Source organism: Hyaena hyaena, unplaced genomic scaffold (genome assembly GCF_003009895.1).
Source record: "Hyaena hyaena isolate Hyena2069 unplaced genomic scaffold, ASM300989v1 scaffold_188, whole genome shotgun sequence".
Classification (NCBI taxonomy): domain Eukaryota; kingdom Metazoa; phylum Chordata; class Mammalia; order Carnivora; family Hyaenidae; genus Hyaena; species Hyaena hyaena.
Genome location: NW_024080819.1, coordinates 660,166 through 686,527, shown reverse-complemented (window position 1 = coordinate 686,527; position 26,362 = coordinate 660,166). Strand labels below are relative to the sequence as shown.

At 35.8% G+C, this 26,362-nt stretch overlaps 1 protein-coding gene across 3 annotated transcripts in view; it reads right to left on the bottom strand.

Moving 5' to 3' along the window:
• The window catches only part of EDIL3 (EGF like repeats and discoidin domains 3), a 406,469-nt gene that overhangs the window by 171,869 nt on the left and 208,238 nt on the right, over positions 1 to 26,362 (bottom strand). For all 3 annotated transcript variants that reach the window (XM_039241046.1, XM_039241047.1, XM_039241048.1), the window contains one exon: positions 11,964 to 12,077. In XM_039241046.1, coding sequence (XP_039096977.1) covers positions 11,964 to 12,077 — 114 coding nt within the window. The remainder of the gene's footprint in view (positions 1 to 11,963; positions 12,078 to 26,362) is intronic.

Below are 26,362 nucleotides of genomic sequence, written 5' to 3'. Positions count from 1 at the left end.
CCAACTGAGTTCCATTCTTTCTAGTAAAATTATTATTGCAATTAATGAAACCCTTGGGATTTCAGGAAATCATGGAAAACTATACACATCTGGCAAAAGATCAAAATCCATATATGTTCTTTCCTTTCTCCTACTTGAGAAAAGCACTTTTTAAAAAAGTTTATTTTGAGGAAGAGAGAGAGTGCAAGCAGAGGGCAGGGGAGAGAGAAAGAGAGAATCCCAATTAGGCTCTGTGCTGTTAGTGCAGAGCCCAATGCGGGGCTTGATCCTACTGTTATATCATGACTTGAGCCAAAATCAAGAGTTGGATGCTTAATCAAGTGAGCCACCCATTTGCCCTAAAAGCACTTTAGTGCTGTTTGGTGGATGTGATAAAAGTAGAGATCATTGTGGTTTATGCCTGAAATTTCTCCACTATGAAATAAGCATCTTATATCCACTTTGATAACTAAAAACCAAAATTTCACCTAACCACCTATAATTCCATATTAACATGTGTAGAGGACAAGGAATAGCTCATAAATTTCATTTTAGACATGTTTAAACCATAAATTCATCAGATGACTTATTTTTTAGTGGATTCATTACAGATTTTTTTTTATTTGGGTTCTTCTTTTTTCTTTCCTTTTAAAAAAAAATTTTAAAAGAGAAGAGATTGATATTTTCAATTTGAGAAAAATACAGTATTTTTCAATCATATCATTTAAAATTTTATGAGGATGAAATCAAGTTGTCCTGTTCCCAAACCCCCTTGATCTCTGCATACTTCGTCTTTCTTTCTTTAAAATAGGAAATATTAGCGTGACTTTTAGCCTGGATTATGAATGCAAGACTAAATTTTAATCCCTGGACATGTGCAGTTTAGCACATAATGGGAATGTTAATATAATTTCAAAATCAAGATCTTACTGGATGTTTCAGTAGTTATTTGCAACGAAGTACATAACTGTCAGGTAATGAGAATATTATTTGATTTGTTAGAGGTATTTAACCAATCCTAGAGGGTCTATTTAAGCATTTTACAGATATTTTTTCTATCTTTATTAGATTATTACGTTAAGGTACAGCAGGTAAACTTTCAAAGTGTGAGATGTCTGTACAAAACTGTTGGGCAACATTTGGGAAAATATACCCAGAGGCATCTGATTGAAGATGGAACTTCCATGTCAGACACAGAAAATCCAATTCGGTTTTGTCATTGAGTCAATTTTTTGTGTTTATTGTTGCAAAGACTGCATCCTGCAGTAATGTTGGGATCATTTCTTTCCATGAGGGCTACTAATAAACTTGCACAGTATTCTGTTCTGTTTCCTTTTTTTAAATTTATTGTCACATCTTTTTAAAAACAATGTGAGAAATTAAGTTAAAATAATTAGCTCTACTTAAGTACTTACAGTCATGGCTATTTCCAATTATCTCTACATATTTATGGGAAGATTTTAAATGTTATGTATCTTGGATTTAACATTATGCAATCAATCCTAAATGTAAACCTTTTACCAATCCATAGTTGATTTCTTTATTTTTTATTGTCCACAAAAGGCTATAGCTTGAGGCAAATTGTCCTTTTCATCTTAGATTTCTGGATTAATTCCTAATTTTATGTATTTCAAGGAAGGTAATCTTAAATTTATGTCAGGTAATGCTTTAAAAAGACAAAAATCATTCCTAAAACATGCCATTTCAAGTTTCAAAACAGAGCAGATTTTTTTATCTGGAATAAACCTAGGTAGGATTCAAGTTAATGACTTTTTTGCTTTTTTAAAATTTTTAGCTACATTTACAAAAATTGAAATCTATTTTGGTGTCTTAAAAATCTCTTGTGGTTGTGCAAAAAGACAGCTCATGAAAAAGATTTTTAATATATATTATTTATATATATTAACTATTAGGCTCAACTGGTCTTGACCCTACATTTCCAGGTCCTAAATGTTAAGTGAGCATTCTACAAATCTCATCACATCATGATCACACAGAAAGTGAAATAATCCACTAAAAATTAAGATTCTAATAGATAAAGGGTCTCTTTATCCTTGTGCATAATATCTTTCTTGTAAAATTCATCCTCCATTTGGTACCTACTATACCTTCTTCTGGTCTCAACTCAAATGTCATTTCCTTAAACCCCAGAAACATAACAGGCAACCCTTCATAGCTCCTGTTACTTTTAACTCATAGCACTCATATTTTATATTTAGGTATTATATAATTGTTGGGGTTTTATTCCTGCCACTAGTCTGTATACTCCATGAATGTAGGAACTGAATTTATTTTAATACTATTTTTCCAACTCTAGAGGGTGGCTACTGTTGGATGCAATTTGGTGGGTGAATTAATTCATTCATATATGTTTTCCACACCTTGTACACAGATATGTTAAGAGAAAAAATTAATACATATTTGTAGCTAGTTTATTTAATCACATGATTGAATGAATATATTTACTGTATATATATTTGTTGGACTTTGCAATTTTCTTATTAAAATTATTTGTGCATTCATTCTCATTTTTACTTCCCTATAGGTAGTTATTTTTTAAATTCTTTATTTTGTATCAGAATTTGTTTATGTTTTGATTTTGGATCTCTGTCATACCTGGATATAGCAGAATAGGAACTTAGTGTTATATGACCTAACATCTATTTGATCATCTATGTAAGGTAAGAAAATACTGGTAGTTTTCATCCCACCACTGGTTTCTTTTAAGCATTCACTAAAATACTTGATAAAATAGCAATGACAGCTTTCAATAATTGCAAACATAAAAACATAGGTAAAGATATGAAATTAGATATTTGTGGTTCAAAACTATGCGATAATGTCATTTTTTTTCAAAAATAAAAGCAACTCCTATCTTTGGTTTGGTTGAATTAACAATATTTGTTTGTTAAAAAGTACATTAATGCCACAGGATTTCTTAAATTTATGTACTACTAATATCTGTTATGCAAGACATTGTAGCTGACTTTTATACAAGTTGTTCTCAAGTACATCCAGTTAGTTACTAAAGATAGGTTTGTTGTTTGAGAATATAAAAATTTCAAATTGCACAAAATTATAACAAAAGAAAATATGGGATCCCTGGCATTGGCTTTTAAAATAACTCAAAGATCCTTGTGTCATTTTATTTATTAATGTGATTATTTATTTACTTACATTTACTGACCTACAATTTTACTAGGTACTCTATATATGCTATTACTTTTAATCTTACCATCAATATAAACCAAATGGTATTATTAATTCCATTTACAGATGAGGAATCTGAGGCCCAGAAAGGGCAACTAATTTATCCAGACATTTAGTTACAAAGAGAAAAACCAGAGGTGATGCTCCAATTCTATCTGAATGCAAAGCCTGTGCTCTTTCCTCTTACTCTTCTGATACTCCCCAAGGCCACTCCTCAAGTGCAAATGTTCTTAAAGTGTGCACTGTAATAAACAGTGTTCCTTTCATCCTGCAAGGAGCAGGATCAATCATGCTTAGGTATGCGGGCTCTGTAGCTGCCATGCTTGAGGGTAAGGCCAGGCCCTGCAGTTCACTAGTTATGTAAACTTACACAAAGTATTCACTCAGAACACTCCATTTTCTCTGTAAAATGGAGTCAGTGAGATACAGAACCCACTACAAAGAGTGTCAAGAGGATTAGATAAATTAATATTTAAAGTACTTAAGGCAGTCTTAGCACCCAGTAAGTTGAAAGTCTAAATTAAAAATATTATCATATGACCATTAGTTGGTGATAAAGTATTAAGGTATAGTAAAGTGTCTAGTTATTTACAAAAGCAGTAATGAAGTGCTGAGGATAGAAAAATGAATATCACATCATTTAGTTTTCTACAAAATGTTTTAACAATTTTCACTGCAGACGCTTGCACTTGTATAAATGTACTTGGCAGCAGTGACATCAAAACAAAGAGCTATTTATACATTTATATAGTACATGGTTGTGTATTTGCACATACTAGCTCATCTGTAATGAAGGCTTAAAAAGCATTGTAGCTCCTCAAAGAAATGGAGATATAGAAATATTCATTAGTTTTTTAAGATATATTCAGGTATATCATCATCTCTTGTTCTTATTACTTTATAGGTAGAATTCTTAAAGTAGAAGCTATAGAATTACCTAGATTATCCAAAAAATTAACAATAGAACTCCCTTATACGCAGCAATAGCACTGCTAGGAATTTATCCAAGGGATACAATAGTGCTGATGCATAGGGGCACATGGACCCCAATGTTCATAGCAGTACTCTCAACAATAGTCAAAACATGAAAAGAGCCTAAGTGTCCATCAACTGATGAATACATCAAGAAGATGTGGTTCATCTATACAATGGAATACTACATGGCAATGAGAAAGAATGAAATCTGGCCATGTGTAGCAACATGGACGGAACTCAAGGGTGTTATGCTGAGTGAAATAAGTCAGGCAGAGAAGGACAGATACCATATGTTTGCACATAGAGGAAGATTAGGAGGAACTTAATGGAGGATCATGGGGGAGAAGAAGAGGAAAAATAGTGGGGGAGATGAAGGGGGGAAAACCATGAGAGACTCTTGAATGCTGAGAACAAACTGAGGGCTGATGGGAGTGGTGGGGTGATGGGCATGGAGGAGGGCACTTGTGGGGATGAGCACTGTGTGTTATATGGAAACCAACTTGACAATAAACTATGAAAAAAAAAAAGAAGAAACAGATTCTTTTTTTTTTTTTTTAAATATTTTTATTTATTTCTAGAGAGAGAGAGAGCATGAGCAGGGGANGAAAAAAAAAAAGAAGAAACAGATTCTTTTTTTTTTTTTTTAAATATTTTTATTTATTTCTAGAGAGAGAGAGAGCATGAGCAGGGGAGGGTCAGAGAGAGAGGGAGTCACAGACTGAAACAGGCTCCAGGCTCTGAGCTAGCTGTCAGCACAGAGCCCGACGCGGGGCTCAAACCCACGAACCGCGAGATCATGACCTAAGCGAAAGTCGGACGCTTAACCGACTAAGCCACCCAGGCGCCCCAGAAGAAACAGATTCTTAATTATAGACAACTGATGGTTACCAGAGGCAAGGGGAGCGTTGCATGGAATTGTATGGAATCACTATATTGTACGCCCAAAACTAATAAAACGCTATGTTAAAAAATGCAAAAAAAGAATTATCTAGATTATTATATGTAATTTAAAAAAACTGGATGACTAGGACATTTAGAAACATCACTTTATCCTCAGTTGAAGATTTAAATTTTCACTTTTAATAAAACTCTCTGGAACCAACGAAGTCCTAATACTTCCTGGCATAATAGTTTGGGGATGTTGAATTTTAAGAGATCCCTTGGTAACTATCTTAATTTCCAGAAATAGTGTCAGTGATGAAAATGAATCTGAGTGCCATTTCTGAAATTTAATCACGTCACATTTAAACACCCAGCAGGGAACTATATATGGCTATTGTGGGCCACATAGTCCAATCAATGAAAATAATCCTGGTCGTTTGTAGATTAGTTAACTAAAGTGCTATCACTTCCCATTCTGCTTACTTTAGTGTAAACATCACGTTCTGTTAGGCGTACACAGCAAAGCATAGCTGTTCTTATGAGAATACGTTTCTCATGCCTGTTCATGATCATTTCCTTTCAAGCTGTGTAAGAAATTGGCTGAACACTTGAGCTTATATCATTTAGAAACAATAAGGGGATATAAACTAGGACTTTATAATTAGAAGAATTGTCTGTAATACTGTAATAAATAGTATGAGCACATCTAAATGATTTTCACATATCCTTCAAATGCAACTTCAATTAAAATTAAAGATAATCAAAATTAAATTCCCTGTAAGAAATAAATAAAAAATAAAACTAAAAATAACAGATCTGCCATGAGATCTGCCAAAGTAAGTAATAAATTGTATGAATAATATCTGGAAATCTAAACTGAAATAGTTAAAGCATTATTTAGAGGTAGGCTAAGCATTATTGCCTTAGCCTACCTATAAATATAATTACCAAATAATTATTGGAAAAATTATAGGCAGAGTTTTGCCCAGTATTAAAACTTTTGTTATTAATATTTAAAATATTAAACTAATTAAAAATGTTAATAGGTCATTGATTTGCATAATAATTATTACTACATAATTGAGCGTCATGTCATAATAGACAGGATTAGATATAAACATTACTTTTAAGTAAAAACACCTAGTAGCTATATTAATTAAAGATATACATTATAGTAAAGAATTCATATTGATTTGAAATAATAGTTATTAAAGCAGTATCTTAAACCTCTTGTTTTTACTGTTTAACAAAATTCAAAATTACATTTAGGTTTTAAAATATAATATGTAACTAATATTCAAAAATATTTCATTCAATTCCACTAGCAAATGAAGTCTTAATAAATTTCTTAAAATTGAAGGGCAGGTAAAACTGAAGGAAAGGCAGAGTAAGGTTAAGATCTGAGAAAAGTACACAGACACCAAGATCACTTTGTCGACACCATTTAAAGAAGTATATCCAAAATTACCACTTTTATATTTTCAAGTTTTACTGGTGGTAGTAGTTAGATCACAGTACTAATATATATTTACTGATATTAGAAATGGATAAGAAATAAATAAGTAATCTAAGTAAATTATCAAGAAGTCTGCTAGCAGAATGGCCTAAATAGAGGAACAAAGTCCCTGTATACTTGTTTTATTTAAAATCCATTTGCATAATCCCTGCAAACTGCAAAATAGTTACAAAAGATTTTATCAAATCAAAGGAAAACAATTCAACTTGCAGTATCACTTATTGAATACCAATTAATATGCCAAATTATATTTGATTACACTGGCAAAAGCTGCTTTAGAATATTGCCTTAAAAATGTGAAGTCAGATAAAAAAATAACTTGATGGTAGTTGAGGAAACTGAGAAATCAGATACCATTCTCATACTTAAAGAACTCAGACTGCAATGTTCATTCATTCATTCATTCATTCATTCAGCAAATGTCTGTTGAGCATTTACTGTTTGCTAGTCCTCTTCGGCAACTGTGATTTTAACAGTACAACCCTCATGGAGGATACACTCCATTGGAAGAACAGTCAATAAACCATATACGAATGTAAAAATATGATATGTTAGTGATTAATGCTAAAGGGAAAAACTGTAAGAGAGAAAGGGGTGGGTATGTTTTGGTGTGTTGAAGTAGGGAGGTAGAGGAGCTGAGAAAAGCCTCCCTGAGAGGACATCTTTATGCCAAGACTCAAAGGAAATATGAAAATATTCATAACATCATAAAAGAATATTACAGAAAAGGAGAGATGGGAAAGGAAATGCTGTGGGGCAGGGATGTGCCAGGTGAGTGCCTGGAACAGCTAGGAGGCCAGTGAGGCCAGAAGAGCACACCGAAAAGTGAGAGTCCTACGAGATGTGGTCACAGAGGTGAGCGAATAGGGCGGAGGTACAGGCAGGGTCTATCGCCCTCAGGAAAGGGGAGACTAATTTTCACTCTGTCTAAGATGAGAAGTCAGTGGAAGATTGTGAGCTGCTAGGTGATACATATCAACTTTTGCTTTAACAGGCTCCCTCTGCAGTGGAGTTAAGAACAGACTATGTTAAGAAGCACATGTAGAAGGAGGGAAGGATCTCTCCCTAGCAAAATGGTATAGTAGGAACCTTTTACATCTTTGAAAAATTCTTTTTTGTTACCTCCTTTGCCTTACAATTCTCTGCCCATAAGTAAGGACAAATTCCTTCTGGAGGCAGGAGGGGAGAGAGAGCGCATGCAGGCATTTCCTGGGATGGTCAGCATGGATTCAGGTTCACCTCTTTCCCTTCTCCTTTTTCTTTTTCATACTCTTAAAGTCTGTCAGCTAGCTTCTGCCTCTCTTTAGCATTTCATCTGTTTCCATTTATTTATATTTCCATTTGTGAAATGTGAGGGTTTAGAGAAGTGAGGTGAGACGAAGAAGCAGAAGAATGCATGGTCACTCCAGTTTTTTGTTCACTGATGTAGTGCGCTCTCATTAAATAGTCACTTAAAATATATTCTTTTCGGATCACAAAGGTATCATAAGCCTTATAAATTCAAAATATACTAAAGAATAAAGATGAAGACACAACTCAACTATAATATGATAAGTATCTATTACTTATTTCCTTTGTGGGGAAGGTCTGTTCATATTTTTGATGTGTTTTTTCCTTCTATTGTGCTTAACTTTATTGAATTGAAAGACTTAACAAACTAAGGATAAGAAATATTTTCCTTTCATGTTTATTGTAAACATTTCCCCAGTCTATTATTTGTGTTTATAGGTTACTATTTTTGTAAAGATTGTTTTCAGTTGATTCTGTTCTTCTGCAAGACCTTTTATTATTTGTTATTTGGGAGGGCATTGAGAATGATTTCATTTTAAAATATACCAGAAATTAATTAACCCATCAGTACATATAAGAAAACAGTGGAATGAGTGAAGCAATATGAGTGCAGATACCTAAGAGTAGAGTGAAGGGAGTTTGGATTTGAATACAAAGATGCCAGCATTTCAGTACTGTGTCCTCTAACACACCTAGCAGTTAGTCTTCATCATTCCCCCTTTCCTTTTCCTCCTGAAATATCTGCAGAAACAAATGGCTTCTCTGCCATAACTGTAGGCATAAGATGACACAATGGTACCCCTGAGGCACATAATATAAGGTTCCGAAGAAAGTCTATAAATCTTACTCTAGGATGGAGCCTGGGCACATTGCTTATAATCTATGTACGGTCAATTCCCAAAATCCTAACCTCGATCAGCTTAGGGCTGGCACCGCCTGGAACCAGAGGGTGTTTCCGTGTGCCCCGTAGTAAGTGAATACCTAAGTTCTCAATGTGTAGTACTACACCATCACTGTGATGGGATGCACCTTTTTACTCTGAATTTTCTAAAACTTCTAAGAAGCCACACTAAAAAGTAGGGCTGTATTCCTAGAAACCTAAACAGTAGGGAGATTAAGGATCTTTAATTTAGTTTTATTATGAACTCTTGCAGATCAATACAGTAAAAACAAATACACCAAGAAAATATTTTATTTATGTTTTTGTGTTTATTTATTTATTTTGAGACAGAGAGGTGTGTGTGTGAGAGGGGGAGGGGCAGAGAGAGAGGGAGATAGAGAATCCCAGGCTGGCTCTGTGCTGTCAGTGTAGAGCTCAATGTGGGGCTCAAATTCATGAGTTGTGAGATCATGACCTGAAATGAAATCAAGAGTTGGGCACTTAAAAGACAGAGCCATCCAGGCACCCCAATAAGAACATATTTTAGAGTATATCCTAAGTGACCCTTCATGACCTTTTTGTTAGGGCAGAGATGAAGAGAGGAAAAGTAGAATGTCAGAGCATATAATAGGTTAAGAAAGCACTATTTCATTTGTGTTCAAATAGAAGTCTGAGTTTAAATATAAAGATTATATAGGGGCACCTGGGTGGCCCAGTCAGTTGAGCATCCAATTTCTGCTTAGGTCATGATCTTGGAGTTTGTGAGTTTAAGCCCTGTATTGTGCTCTGTGCTGACAGCTTAGAGCCTTAAGCCTGCTTGGATTCTGTGTTTCTCTCTCTGCCTTTTCCCTGCTTATGCTGTCTCTCTCTCTCTCAAAAATAAATAAACATTAAAAATAATTTTAAAAAAGAGTATATAGATATAAAACTAAATCAAAGAAAACAAAGAATTTTATTAAACATAATAGCAAAAACTGATTGGAAGACACTATATACAAACTGGTGGCAATTAAGTTCAAACTCTATTTCAAAATGTCCTTCCATCATCAATCAAGTTTCTTTCTTTTCAAGGGTATTTTTAGATGTGGTGACCTCAGTAAAATCTATGATGGAGGGATAAAATAGGCTTTAGTCATCTAGTTCAAAATAGGCTTTAGTCATCTGTTTAACATCTAGTTCACATCCAGGTTTCCTCCCATTTTCAACCTGTAGGCAACAAGCTGTCTGGTTGCTCCAGGGCTAGCACAGGAGGGCAAGGGCATAACTCCAAGACCTAGGTCTCTTCTCCCATGGTGCCTGCAACTTCAAACATCAATTCTCCTTCTTCAGATCATTCAGAAACCTGGTGGTTGACCACCTTAGAGTGACATTCTTTGCTGAGCAGGGTTCCCCTGACATGTCCCCTATATTGCTCTCCTTTTAGGAAAATGGGAAGGTCCTATCTTCCTATTGTTCTTTTGGTCAAGTCTCCTATGGGTCAAAGGAGGTCTTATTATGCCTGGACATGTTCTTAGCCAGAACATTATTGTAAGCTCTGCCAAAGTTCTAGTACTGTCTGGAAGGTGCTTTATTCTGGCACCAGATCTCTGTTTTTACTGCATGAAAATCAAATAGTCACTGACATTAGATTTTTGCTTTTCATCATAGTAATTAAGTATTCATTTACAGATACTTTGGGGGTGCTTTTTAGTATAACTTCCAGTGCTGATTTGGCAGCCATCTGTAAGTCTCATGAACCAAATGAAGAAAGGATGCAAGAGCAGTATGTGGCCAGGCCAAGGACCAATTAAATCTGAAGTAAGTTAGCTTACTGCATGGTCAGGTAAACGCTTTATAGGAAGGTTGCTAGGTTAGTTGACTGGGAGGCCACTACTCTATTTAGTTGTATGATCAACCTGCTTTCTCAGGCTGTCCTTTCCTTCCACTCTTTGATGCCTGAAGGTTCCTATGTCAATTCACAATTACTGTCTTCTCCAATTATTTTTAAGATGAGAAAATTTTTGCCCAAATGTATTTCTTTGATATTCAGAATTTCATTATTTAATGAGGTTTTTCAGGACTAGGATAATGAGCATTCATAGATCATCGTTTTGTTTATATACACAACTCAAATAAATTCTTCAGTAATGTTCCCTGTTTTATTTTATAAACTGTATATACTTGTCAAAGAGAGAGAGGAAAAGTAACATGTAAAATTGTTAATCTAACTAAACAGGAAGGAGTCTGTGTGTGTGTGTGTGTGTGTGTGTGTGTGTGTGTCTGAGGATATGCATGTTCAAGTGTAAGAGAGATAGAAGGTATAATGTGCTTTCGTGTTTATCTCCTTCAACTGTCTCTGAAGAGATATCTCAATTTAGAGGAAAACACTGAACTGGGACTCCAAAGCCTTGATTCTACGTTCCTTCTATTTCTGCTTTTGTCACTAACTGCAAGAACCTGGGCAAACCACATATCTATGTGTCTCAGTTTCCACATCTGAATTCTCATCTCCATCTGCCTTCTGATTTGTATAATGTGATACTCTAATAGTATAATAAACATCAAAGCAGTAGGACTATGGAGTTTTTATAAGAGCCCAACAATAATAAAGTGATATCATTATTGTTCTCATTAGCATGTATTTTGGTTTCATCACAATGAATATATTCTTTTTACTACCTTTTCCCAGTTTTTGTTTCTTTGGTGAAACAAGGGCCACTTTGTGCTTCTTTGTAAACAGTTCAGGAAAATCTCCTGTCCTATCATTTGACCCATCATCACCAGACCCTACTCACTTAGGTTTCCAAAAAGACAAATAAGCAGTACGTAAGGTTTTACTAATGTGTATGCCAGGTCAATATAAATCCTCCTTGCATTTGTGATAGAAGCTATCAGGTTGGAGTGCTCTGAATGTACTATCTGAAGCAGAGTAACCACTCTGGTGGAAATTTAGGTCACACACATACTCAAAAGCCAAAATGGGATTCATCTGAGAGATGTGCTTGGATCTCTGCAGCACTGCTCCTTTCCTTTCAGACCACCAAAGCGTCAACCCCTATGCCTAGCATGCACAGAGACCTATCCTGGGGAAGATATATGTATTAGCGACATTAACGATAACAAATATGAAATGTGCCATTTCAATAAATTAGGAACTCTGGAAGCATATTACATTGATTTTTGACCCAGATTCCATAATAAACTGAGGCTATGTAAACAACAAGAAAAATGTATACATATGTGAATACTTACTGTATTGACAGTTTCTTCCCATGAATTCACCTGGGCACTCACAGGAATAGTTAGCGACAAGATCCGTACATATTCCACCATTTTTGCATGGCTCAGCTTCACATTCATTTATGTCTGAGGAAAAGAGAAAGAACAGAGAAAATGAGAATTATTGGTGAAAAAAACCCAATTAGTTATTGGAACGATTTAGGCCTTTCAAGTAAAACAAAGTCTACACACTTTTGTGTGTTTGCAAGTGTGTGTCTTTGTGTTCAGACAATAATAGAAATAGTGCTCTTCTCAAAACTAGAACAAACTCTCCTAAAATTTATATGGAACTCTCCTAAAATTTGTATGGAACCACAAAAGACCCCGAATAGCCAAAATAATACTGAAAAATAAAACCAAAACGGGAGGGATCACCATCCCAGACTTTAGCCTCTACTACAAAGCTGTCATCATCAAGACAGTATGGTATTGGCACAAAAACAGACACATAGACCAATGGAACAGAAAAGAGAACTCAGAAGTGGACCCAAAAGTATACAGCCAACTGATCTTTGACAAAGCAGGAAAGAATATCCAATGGAAAAAAGACAGCCTCTTTAACAGATGGTGTTGGGAGAACTGGACAGCAACATGCAGAAGAATGAAACTAGTTCATTTTCTCACACCGTGCACAAAAATCAACTCAAAATGGATAAAGGACCTGAACGTGAGACAGGAAACTATCAACACCCTAGAGGAGAAAGCAGGATACAACCTCCTTGACCTCCACCGCAGCAACTTCTTACTTGACACATCCCCAAAAGCAAGGGAATCAAGAGCAAAAATAAACGATTGGGACCTCATCAAGATTAAAAGCTTCTGCACAGCCAAGGAAACAACCCACAAAACTAATAGGCAACCAACGGAATGGGAAAAGATAGTTGCAAATGACATATCAGATAAAGGGTTAATATCCAGAATCTATAAGGAACTCACCAAACTCCACACCCAAAAAACAAACAACCCAGTGAAGAAATGGGCAGAAGATATGAACAGACACTTTTCCAAAGAGGACATCCAGATGGCAAACAGACACATGAAACGATGCTCAGTATCCCTTCTCATCAGGGAAATACAAATCAAAACCACACTGAGATACCACCTCACGCCAGTCAGAGTGGCTAAAATGAGCACATCAGAGAACTCTAGATGCTGGCGAGGATGTGGAGAAACGGGCACCCTCCTACACTGTTGGTGGGAATGTAAACTGGTACAGCCCCTCTGGAAAACAGGTGGAGGTTCCTCAGGCAACTAACAAGGAACTCCCCTATGACCCAGCAATAGCACTGCTAGGAATTTAGCCAAGGGATACAGAAATGCTGAGGCATAGGAGCACATGGACCCCAATGTTCATAGCAGCACTCTCCACAATAGCTAAAACATGGAAAGAGCCTAAGTGTCCATCAATGGACGAATGGATCAAGAAGATGTGGTTTATCTATACCATGGAATACTACATGGCAATGAGAAACAATGAAATCTGGCCATGTGTAGCAACATGGATGGACCTTGAGGGGGTTATGCTGAGCGAAATAAGTCAGGCAGAGAAGGACAAATATCACATGTTTGCACGTATAGGAGGATTAGGAGGAACTTAACTGAGGAACAAGGGGGAGAAGAAGGGGGTAAATGGTGGGGGAAAGGGAGAGAGGCAAACGATGAGAGACTCTTGAATGCTGACAAAAACTGAGGACTGATGGATGTGGGGGGGAGGGGGGATGGGCATGGAGGAGGGCACTTGTGGGGATGAACACTGCGTGTTATGTGGAAACTAATTTGACAATAAACTATTTGTAAATAAATAAATAAATAAATAAATATAATAGAAATAGTGCTCAAAATCAACAACTGATTAATAATCAGGCTCCAACGGAATTTAGCATCCCAGTGAAGGACCAACAGAACCAAACTATTCTCCAATCCTGAAAATAAATATGAATAGTTTGGGGAAATATTCAGTGTATTCTTAGAATTAAATTGAGCAAATTAACCCTGATAGAGAGATGAATTGGTATCACTTACAAGATCTAGAAACCTCCCCTGCAGCAACAACTGCCAATTAACACTGTCTCATTTCATCTTAATTCATTAAAATTCTAACTGACAGAGATGTTTTAGTTTCTAAATAGTTCGTCTTTGATGAATGCGATGAGAAGCAAATTAGAGTTAATAGCTGAAGCTCGTTACATTAAGCAAAGTATAATAAATGTAAATGATGATCACTTCCTAATCTCATTCAAGGGTTTCTAAAATTAGGATGACTAAAGGGACTTACCTTTGATATACCACTATTATACCTGATACAAAATCATGAAATATAAAACATTCAGCAAATTATACTAATTTCTATGCTAATTTTGGACAACAGATACAACGAATATGATTTTAACTGAAACAAGAAATAATGACTAATTCAGGCAAATATCTATCAGGGATAACTTACACATCATTCCCTCTAAGCATAGCACCAGGCTAGGGTCTGTGGGAGCCAGGAGTGTGGTTGGAGGACACTCAACCGCTCCCCATTGCTTTCTCTTCCTACCCACTACTCCCAGGGAACTCTTTCTCTGCCCTTATTTCAGCTCCTTACAGACCTGAATGGGGTTGCCTAGGAATCGTCTATTTATGTGCCTTTCACCCTCTCACCTAGTCAAACTGCCATGACTACAGATGTAGCCCCTGTCCTGTACTGTTCTTTGTATCTCTGTGAATCCCACACACTATATATGGGAGACCACTGGTACCCCCAAAATGTTTCCTGATAAAAATTTCTTAAAATAAAATTTTTAATGTTTTATTTATTTTTGAGAGAGAGATAGAGACAAAATGAGCAGGGGTGGGTCAGAGAGAGAGAGGGAGACACAGAATCTGAAGACAGGCTCCAGTGCACAGACCTTGACACAGGGCTTGAACTCATGAGCTGTGAGATCATGACCTGAGCCAAAGTCAGACGCTCAACTGATTGAGCCACCTAGGCACCCCTCTTGATAAAATTTCTAACAAGAGATTAGAAATAGTGGCCCAGACAATCTAAGCAAATTGTTTCAGATGTGTAATGTATCTTCTGATACACTGTAATGTACCGAAATGTATTTTGAAGTACTGGGTTTTCATAGTGCTTAAAGCAAATATGATCATAAATTACCATCTCAAGGCTAAACAAGAACAACACATCAGAAATCTCAATTTTGCCTTTTTCTTCTAAACAATATCTTCTCTTAGTATCGGTGTTGGCTATCCTCTCATTTTAAGTTTACTGTAAAGTTAGGCCTAAAATTCCTTAGGCAGCTGATGATTTTCTCTACAAAACGCATCCTTTTTGGTTTCTGATTGACCGTCAAAATTTGAGAGTAGAGACAATTCTTGACTGTGTTTAAAGAATCTAGATAATCTGAGTATTATTAAACATCAAATAATAGGATAAAATCAGAATCGGAAATTCTCTATAAATAGTTGTGTGCCATAAAATATAACAAACTCCCCAATATTTGAAAATAAACTCTCCAGTGTGCCTAGGTGGCTCAGTCGGTTAGGCGTCTGACTTCGGCTCAGGTGATGATCTTATGGTTTGTGAGTTCGGGTCCTGCATCGGGCTCTGTGCTGGCAGCTCAGAGCCTGGAGCCTGTTTTGGATTCTATGTCTGCCTCTCTCTCTGCCCCATCCCTGCTCACACTGTCTCTCTTAAAAATAAGTATACATTAAAAAAAAGAAAATAAATTCTCCAGAAGGAGGAAAGGAAGGAAGAGGATAAAGAAGGGAGAAAGGGAGAAAGAAAGGATGGGGGAAAGGGGGAAAAGGAGGAAGGATGCCATTTATTCATTATCTGATAGAATATTTAGCTCTTTTTAGTCTTAATGAAAATTTCATGTAGTCTTGATTTATATTGGACTAACATGCAACATATTTTCATTACATTTCGAAAGAAGCACAGAAGTCACTGTGTTATTTATTTTGTTATCAGCTCAGGGTGAGGCAATTGCAGTATCTGGCTACTTGGGAACATGCCTACTTTCCCTGCATCATATTGACTACATTTTTAAAGATGAGAATATGTCAATGGCTAATAAGAAATGAAATCTTCATGTTAGAGAATGCATTGCCTTATTTTATAAAGTTAGATATAACAAGCTATTCTTTTATTTACTTATGGGAGAGAAACTGAGTATTGATGTCTGAAGACCACATAAGAGAAATATAATTTCATCTTGAAGGAAAGGCTTAATTAAGGTTAAAGACAGATGGAGATGGTAATGTATTTCCAAAAAGGAAACCAGAATGAGTCACAACTTTAAAGAGAAACATTAATGGTATATGACAGTGCATTCAGGAACACAAGAAGCCAGCCTGTCTGGAGCATAGAGTGCAAAGGCGAGTGCTGGGGCCTTCAGTCTGAGGATGTAGATGGGGGCCAGATTATGATGAACTGTTAGTGCCAATAGAGGGAACTGGCTTTCATCTTTTGGCCCTAAAGACTTGGCCAAAGGGTATTCTCTGTACCCTTGTACTTTACATAGACCTAGTGAAGCCAATATTTGGGATGGAATTCGGAGATGAATGAAGGAAAGCAGAACAGAGAGACCCACACACGGTTTGGTGCTACTAAGTACAATCTCTATTTTAGTTCTCAGGTAAGAGGCTCTAAGCATCTTGTCATTTTAATATTGAACTATATATCATGAGTAAAATAAAACCCAGCTCATTCTGGTTAAAAATGTTAATAGAAGTACGTTTTCATCATCAATGATGTGAAAACTATGAAGAATCATTTTATATGACTGTAAGGATTGCAGGCACTATTGTTGCTTGGCTTCCTTACTTCTTCCAAGTATTTGCACAATGAATAATACTTAACACAAGTGAAATGTGAATCTAATGGAGACAAATCAACCTTTGAACTTTCTAGCTATTTGATCATCAGGCCAGATCTACAACCATCTACAAAGGAAATTACAATGAAGAATATCAGACTCTGAAATAAATAACAGTTACACCTTTATCCAGAGGTTAATATAAGGTGGAATAAACTGGAACTGCATTTGCTGAAGTAAAAATGCTTTCAACCATAACCATTTTTTAAAAAAACACTTCTTAATGTGTATTTATATTCAAGAGAGAGAGACAGACCGAGACAGAGAAAGAGACAGAGTGCAAGCAGGGGAGGGGCAGAGAGAGAGGGAGACAGAATCCAAAGCAGGCTCCAGGCTCTGAGCTACCAGCACAGAGCCCAACGTGGGACTCGAACTCACAAATGATGGGATCATGACCTGAGCGAAGTTGGATGCTTACCTAACTAAGACACCTGGGCATCCCTGTCCAAACTCAATTTTTGACACAGAATGACCTTTCATTGCTGGTCCAGTTTTTGATGTTTTAAACTAAAAAACTATCTTAAATCTATTATTTGTAAAAATACAAATGTTACATTAAAGGCTTATGTATTTTAATATAGTAGCTAAAAAAGTAAACCGTTTCTGTATATGTACATATCTCATAACATGGAGACTGAGATAACATATGCAACTTACATGGAAGAGTTTATATATTAGTATAATGCAGGAATTCTTTTTGCGGTGAAGGCTATTTGCACTGTGATTAACACTGAAAGCAATCTAAATGGAAACAGACCTCAATTTGAATAAACCATGTTTAATTAAAGACTAGATATAAATGTTCACAGAATATAATGTAATGAAATGAAAATTAAACATCTTTGTAATAAATCACATACATTTCTTTGTCATAGATCAAGACATTATCATTTCCAGAAAAAAAGTCCTTATTTATTCCCAATGTAGTGAAATATACTACAGTCCTTTGTAACTAAGAAAAATTTGACACAGCAGTCCCCATATAAAATAGGAATTTCCATATTTGGCCATATTTATACTTGATTTATAATATTAACAGCTATCATTTTTGAGATTTTTATTGCTATGACTGCTTCATGGGAACTGTTTTTAAAAAAGAGCCTCATTCAGAATTGGATTTTATAATAAGACCCCAGTTGAGTTCTGATCACTTATCGTGAAAGCATAAAACTTCTTCGTACCATCTCCTCTGGCTGAGGACAATGACAAGAGCTGAAAATGGATTTCCAGAGGTGAACTCATGATGTTATTGTGTGTGTGTGTGTGTGTGTGTGTGTGTGTGTGTGTGTTGGAATTAAAGAGCAAGGTAAAGGAAGAAAGGAGAGGAAGAGATGAGGGAATAAATAATTGGTCAAAACAGAATGCATTTCTTTGAATGAAAGAAGTACTCTTGAAGGATTCCCAGGCCCTTTGCTCTATTGTAACTAATTACACAAATTCATAAGACACACCTAACTGACTCTATCATTATTATGTTGTACTCAGCCCATTTATATGCAGATTAATAAAGATGTGTTGATAGACCAATCATTTTGGCTTAGGTGTTTGCTAATAGAAAAAAATGCCAACCTACACACACTTTGGAGATGTCACTGTGAGAATCTTCTTCCAGTAACTGACAAACATATATATTCATAAGATCACTCTGAGTACTCATGACCTTAAACACATCTGCATTCTGAGAAGTGTTTAGTTACTCCTAGCCATTTTCTCTGGATCTTTATTAGGCCCATCCTTGTGCAAATTATAGCCCCAAAGCCTATGATATTGACTTCGGAGTAGTAGGTTCTCAAAGAATTTTTCAAAATAAAAATTTTATTTGCTAGTTCCTTATTTGAGACTTCAAAAAGCAATGGCTCCTCTGGCCATAATTTCTTGTCAGAGAAACCATGTTGCTTCTTTTCAGATAATTATATTTAAATATTCAGTAATCCCATCTTCATAATAGACTCAACCAGCTGGCCAAAGATGAAATGGAGATTTCTGGAGTCTAATTCCCTGGGGCCTCTTCTGGAGACTTTTAAAATTACCTGATTAACTAACTACTTAATTAATTAGTTTCAAATTGTCTCACGTTTGTAATACATAGATTAAGAGAGATAACAGGTAGTACTCCAGGGCCATCAGTGTCCCAGTTCATCCTTGAGTTTACCCAGAATCCTCAGGTAGGTGCCATCTGGCCCTACATTAGTCAGCTGCATTTATTTGCCAACCTGGCTTAGAATGTTTTGAATATTGACCACCATTTAGAGCAGGACAACCAATCCTTTCCGGGATGCGATCCATCTAACCTCCTCTTGAATGGAGACAAAGATAACTTAATTCAACCATGAGATTACCTCCTTTTCATCTCCAAATACATCCAGTCCCAAGAGCATCAAGAAGGAACAACTAATTTTCAGGATAAGCATCCTTGTTTTCACATATTAAAAGGACACCATGATAAAGTGCTTATTTTCTTCTTTGCAAAGAATTTCTTAACTTTTTTATTCCTTTCCCTTGGGCTGTCTTTCCTGCTGCAATATTGTTATTGACTGTTAATTAGCCAGCAGAGCCTATTTTGAAGAGCCTGCTATTTTTGATCCTAACAATCCGTCTTCCCTGGGCTCCCCATTAACTATCAAATAATCTCTGCACCTCTTATGAGTGAATGACCTTTAAAATTTGACCTTTTATTTATTTTTCTTATCCGAAGCTTATGGCTTTTCAGTTTCTCTTTTAAATCTAAATAAATTATGACAAAAATCTAGAAATTCCATTTTTCCACTGAGATGCTGAATTAAATTATCATAATCAGAATTATCTACAAAATTTCCCACTCTTTTCTGGGACCAGTTCTGTATATTTTTGTGTGCTTGAGTTCTCTTTTGATCTTGCCTTCTGTTATTTCACTAGTAATTCATTTTAAAGTAGCAAGTTAAAATCCGAATTCTTTAATTGGAACATATCACAAACCTTTTTATAATAACATACTGATAACCTTCACTTACCAAGAACAAGAGTGAAATAAAAACAAACAAACCCAAATCTAAGAGGTACTTATCCCTCACCACTTAATAACAAAGATCATACTCTCTGCCCATCTGCATCCTCACATCCTAGCATTTATTTTGAGATTGCTATTTGAATGCAAAAATCTTTGCTACTAGTACCCAGGTACAGCCCAGTTCTCCAGGATGTTTCCATATAAAATTATTCCAGTGAGGTTTTATTTGCTTAAATCAGATATTTGGCCACTAAGATAAGGTAGCTATTACAAGGCACTTATAAAGAAAATAACAAGGGAGGAAGAAGGGTTGGGGGAGGGATAATGAAGAGTGTGCTATACCTCAAATATTTGATACCTTGAAAAAAGTTCAAAAATAAAAGCTGAATGAAAAACATACAGGAGAAGCCAGAAAGAACCAACGTCTCTGGTGAAAATATTATCCAAAGAGAAAACCATCTCTAAGGACATTACCTCAAGGGCATGCAGTATTGTAACTTGTCCTGTAATAAATATTTATGGATTGGTAGAAAAGAACTGGGAGTATTAGAGACTTGAAGAGTTGTCAACTATACTGTAACAGTGAGTGCACTGATTGGGGCAGGTGTACCAGCCTACTTCTAAAGGGGATCTATTAAGGAAAATAAAGTTAGCAATGCTTGTTTTAAAAGCTACAACTTCTATTTTCTTTTTTAAATATATATATTTTTTAATTTGAGAGAGAGCAAGAGAGCCAGCAGGGGAGAGGTACCGAGTGAAAGAGAGGATCTCAGGCAGACTCCATGCTCAGCATAGAGCATCATAAGGGGCTTTGCCCCAAACCTGGGATCATGATGTGAACTGGAATCAAGAGTCAGATGCTCAACTAACTGAGCCACAAAGGCACCCCCAAAGCTAGAAATTTTAAAACATAATAATGCAAAGGCCCTACACCAGAGGTTCTGATTTAAATGGACTTGGGTGAAATGAAGTGAGTAAAACTGTTCAGACAGGAGTTCAGATGAGTCTAAAGGTAGCCAGAGTTAACACACACCAGGTAAAACCTCTGCCCATTCATCTTTACATCCTTAGTATTGTACTAAGAATATATGTGCTAGGAATGCAAAGATTAATATATTGTGGCCCATTACTTTTCTCAAGGCTCTTACAGTACAGTAGTTACTGTGGTTATGGTGCAAAGTGACAAGTATTCTAACAAGAGAATGAATGTACAGTTTTGCAAAAAAAAAAATTCAAATATCAACAACTAAACGAGTCTAACAGCTTACAGAATCTTGAGTTTTAAAGGAGGAGTCTAGCTGACTGGGGAGAATGCTTCTGGGTTATCTAGAGTTATAACTAATTACTCTGTAAGGTCATTTTTCTAAATTAATATGCATCTCATTATTCCACAGATGTGAGATTGACTCATCATGGTCTTAGTTCCTTGCTCCTAGTATAGAGCCAAGTATTTCCTAGTTTCCTACTTTTATTATACTATGTTATCATATAAATATATTTCATAATTATAATGTCTTATCCAGAATTAACCACTCTATTTTGTCACCTGCATTTCAAATTTGATCACTTGCAGCTCTCTCTAGTTTTAGTGGTCAACACTGATGATGAGCTATGTTGGATTTTTTTAGAGTGCGTAATCACTCATTACTGGCTAAGATGAGATTTACGCTGGAAGCATAGCTATGACGTATATGCTTACTTTATCCACTCATTCATTCACTCACTTACTTACTCATTAAAATTTTGATAAGCACCTTCCATGAGTCAAGCCCTAAAATATGAATGGATACATCAATGAATCAGTTCCTATCCTAAGAATCAGTTCCTACCCTAAGAGATCTCACCTTCTGTAATTCCATTCAGAAGAGAGATAATTATAATAAAATAGTGAAATACATGTCCTACACCACTGCACACAAAAGGTACAGAGATCATAGAACAGGCAGTGGCTCTGCCTAGAAGACATATGAAAGATTGCTTACAGAAGGTAGTATTTGGTTGGTACTTAAAGGGTTGGCAGGAATTTTTTAGTAGGAAGGAATATAAAAAAATACAATATTTTCAGAAAGAAGTGAGCACTTTTAAATGTCTGGATATGCACAAGAACGGTATGTGTGGGGCTCCCAGGGGTGGCAGTTACTAGGTAGTATGGACCAGGTTTTTATGGCCCTACAAATCAAGTTAAGGAGTCTGAACTTTAGCCCTTGAATACTGGGGAGTTAATAGAGAATTGAAGAATGTGAAAGGGGACATGGAATCTTTATTTTAGAAAACTCATTCACATGCTCTAGAATTTCATTACTGGGAACATTTTGGAAAAATAATTCAAAATGTCAGAAGGGAATTTTATGTTGGCTCCATATTACTCAGACCACATAACATGCTGGCTATGGCCATGTAGGGTTAAACATTTAGTTTGGTTTGAAACTAAACAGACAGATTTCCTAATATTTAGGGTTGCCAGACCTGGCCACAAACATATAAGATGCCTAAGCAATATTTGGTTCATACTTAAAAAATAGTTTATCTGAAATTCAAATTTAGCATCCTGTATTTTGTCTGAGAATCCTACTTAAATTGTCAAATAGAACGTGATTTCTCCACATTTTCTTTTTTTCTGTTTATAGAAGCACTTTAATTTTCAGCATATGGTCATGCTTTCCATTTTGTACATTCAGCAGACGTCAAGGAAACTACCTGCAGTGGAAAATTACAATTGACAAATGAGTCTTCCTCAGGCATTTGCTAACGCTAGAATTCGTTGCTTGCTTTCTGCAAACTGGTTCATAATCTTTAGAGTTTAGAGTTACCTCTATGTAAACTTCAATACTACAAATACAGACAAATAGCACTTGAGGATGACAACAGAAAGTATTTCCACCTAGCTGTAGACTACTTACTATATGCCAATTGTTTGTCGGAGCATTTTACATATAACATGACACCCTGTAAGCTAGTAACCACAAACATAGCTGTGTTACAGATGAGGAAATGGAGACATTAAAAATGTAAATAACTTGCCCAGAGTCACACAGGTGGTAAAACTGAGATTAAAACCTAGAAAATGTGTTTCAAGAATCTACGTTATTCACCGGTATGCTTCAACTCCACTAGGAAATATTAGTATTCCCTCTTCATCATCATTTCACCATCACTTGCCTTTGAGTTCCACTGTATGTGCTGAGGACAGATATAGAATAATATATGGTTCTCAACCTCCAAATGTTTATAGTGTCTTAGTAATATTACTATCAGTGCTCTAGGTCAAAGAATCCAGTCCTAAAGTCTCAGTTAGGGATACATTTTCCTGCCAATTCCTTTATTTCTCTTAGCAATTTTTCTCAAAATCTTAAGTGATTTGAACTTAATGGGCATCTAATTTCATTCCTGTGCACTTAGAAATTGATTTCTTTGGCTCCTACATTCTTTTATACATGCCTTTTAACTTTACATTCAGATGAAAGAAATATATTTGTTTTAGTTCTTTCTTTATAGACACCAAAGATATATTTTATACCTGTACAATTGAAATTTTTATTTTTCAGGGGTGATAATACACATTACTTTAAAATCTTTATTTGAAAGATAGCATACATATAGAAAAGCACACAAAACAATAAAGTTAAATGAATTATTGTTAAGAGACAACCTGTGTAACAATCACCAAGGTCAAGCTCAAGAACACTGCTAGTATTCTAAAAGTCTCCACAGGCCCCTTCCATTCACATTTTCTCCAGCCTCACAAAGGTAAACGATCTCCTGCTTTTTAAGGCAATCATGGACTCGCGGTTTGTGTGGTTTATAATTTTACTACTTAACTATGCATTCCTGTCTATATTTGAACTTTATAGTAAAAAAATAAATCTTTCAGTGTGTGTTCTTTTGTTTGTGGTTTTATTCACAATGTTGTTGCAGGTGACTGCAGTGAATTTATTTTCATTGCTTTACAATATTTCACAGTAAAATGTACCACAAGGCACTTTCCCTTTCTACTGCCAATGGCATTTATGATGTTGCTAGGAATAAAAGCATCAGGGAGCATGCATGTACATGTCTTCTGATGCATAAGTATACTGAATTTTGGGGGGAGGTTATAACTAGGGATAAATGGCAGAGTCATTTATATGCTCTAGCAGATAATGCCAATCTGGTTGTTAAAGTGGTTGCACTCCTATCAGCAATTTAATCCATAATATTTTTGGCAATACAAACTGCATGAAACTTGCAGGTAACCACTTATTCCACTTGACATACAAGTTGTAAGCGGAAAGGCTTAACATCAATATTTCCCTTTAAGATGTATTTTTAACAAGAGAGGCTTTTAAGGGAACAAATTAGAACTCTCAATTCACTGCATTGAGTCATTTTTACCTTCAGTGACTGCAACTCCTTTAAAAAAGTTAAAAGACAGTAACTTATGCTAAAAATAATGAACCACTAAAAAAAATAAAAATAAAAATACTGAACCACTGAAGGCATGTTAACAATGCCACATTTAAATAGCTGGTACTGCTACACAGTTAAATTTTGTATATACAGAAAAATAATTTAACTTAATTCTAGATTTAATTTCTTAAAAATAACTGTATAAATCAACTCTCACCTACAGATACATGTAGACTCAGATAATAAAATAAGAATACTTCCTGCTCCTACATTTTAATATCTTTGAAATTTTATGTTATAGGAGTAATTAAAAATTGGTTAAAAATGATGAATTCTATTATACTTCTAAAGATATTGTGAAGATTACATGAGGCAATTTGTGGGGAAAAATCTTATAAACTTTAAGGAATTATCTACCTTTTAATAATATGGACTAATCCATATACATATTCTTCTATAGAATACTTCTTGGTCATGTTGCTGAATAAAAATATAGGTACATTAAAATTTTTTTTAACATTTATTTATTTTTGAGAGACAGAAAGAGATGGAGCATGAGCAAACAAGGGGCAAAGAGAGAGGGAAACACAAAATCCAAATCAGGGTCTAGGCTCTGAGCACTCAGCATGAAGCCCAACGTGGGGTTCAAACTCTCAAACTGTGAGATCATGACCTGAGCCAAAGTTGGACACTTAACTTACTGAGCCACCAGGCACTCACAGGTACATTTTTTAAATATTTTATTTATTTTTGGGAGACAAAGGATGAGTGAGGAAGAGGCAGAAAGAGAGGGAAACAGAATCTGAAGCAGGCTCCAGGCTTTGAGCTGTCAGCACAGAGCCCAACATGGGACTTGAACTCATGAGATCAGGACCTGAGCCAAAGTAGGTCCCTTGACCAACTGAGCCACCCAGGCACCCCTAATTTTTATTTATTTTTTAAATGTTTTAATTTTTTTAATTTATTTATTTTTAATTAAAAAAATTAATGTTCATTTATTTTTGAGAGACAGAGACAGAGCATGACCAGAGAGAGGGAGACACAGACTCCAAAGCAGGCTCCAGGCTCTGAGCTGTCAGAACAGAGCCTGATGTGGAACCTGAAAAACAAACTGTGAGATCATGACCTGAGCCAAAGTCAGATGCTTAACCGACTGAGCCAGCCAGGTGCCCCAGGCATCTATATTTTTAATAAGGCTTTCTGTATGCAGATATTTCTACTTCTGAGATTATCATCAGAGTAAATAAATGGGTCGGATTTTCATAAATATTCTACAGAAGAGCAGCCCTGCCTTGGAGAGGAATGAAAGATAGTATTTATTCACATTATTGTAAAGCCCATGGGAATTTTGATCCACTGAATGGGATAATTCAATGGATACTGTTAATATTACTTCTTTCTAAAATGGAGACATTCACTATTTTTTTAAGTAAGAACATCAACTCTATACATTTTGGCTGACAGATCACTAAGAGCTAGAGCTGATACATTTAAATTATGGTTGGTCAATATAGCCAACACTCTTTTTGAAATTTCATTTCAGTTCCCATCAAGGTGAAAGAACTGAATGGCTATATTTCCCTCAATTCCAGAATCTCATCTACATAATTATAGGAGGTTTCCTGGATTCCTGGCAGACTTCGAGGCAACAGAACATCTGCCACACTCAAGGCCACCATGGAAAAATCTGATTCAAGCAAATCTCACTTCCTCATGCCAGAGAAGCATTGCCTAAGAGCCATTACTCTTGATATTTTATTTTTTCTCTCATATTTATTGTTAAGTATGCCAATTCAGTATGTTTTTTTTTTTTTTTTTTTCCCATTAACAGTAATAACTTCGGGATTCAAGAGAACTTTAGTTTCTGGCTAAGACATAGTCCAGATGTGTCCTCCAGCCTGAAACAACCAAAACAAAACAAAACATATGACACAACGGTTTTGAAGACAATGGACATTAGGAAAGAAAGGCACTAATAAAACAGGTGGGTGCTACACTTGTTCAGGTTTACTGCCTTAAGAAGGATTCCAGACCGTGGTATAAAAAGGACGATCCAAGTAGATCCTCGCCAAATCTCTGAGATAAAAAGAAGGAGCTGGGAGGAAGGACACAGAGAGAACTCAGAGGGATCT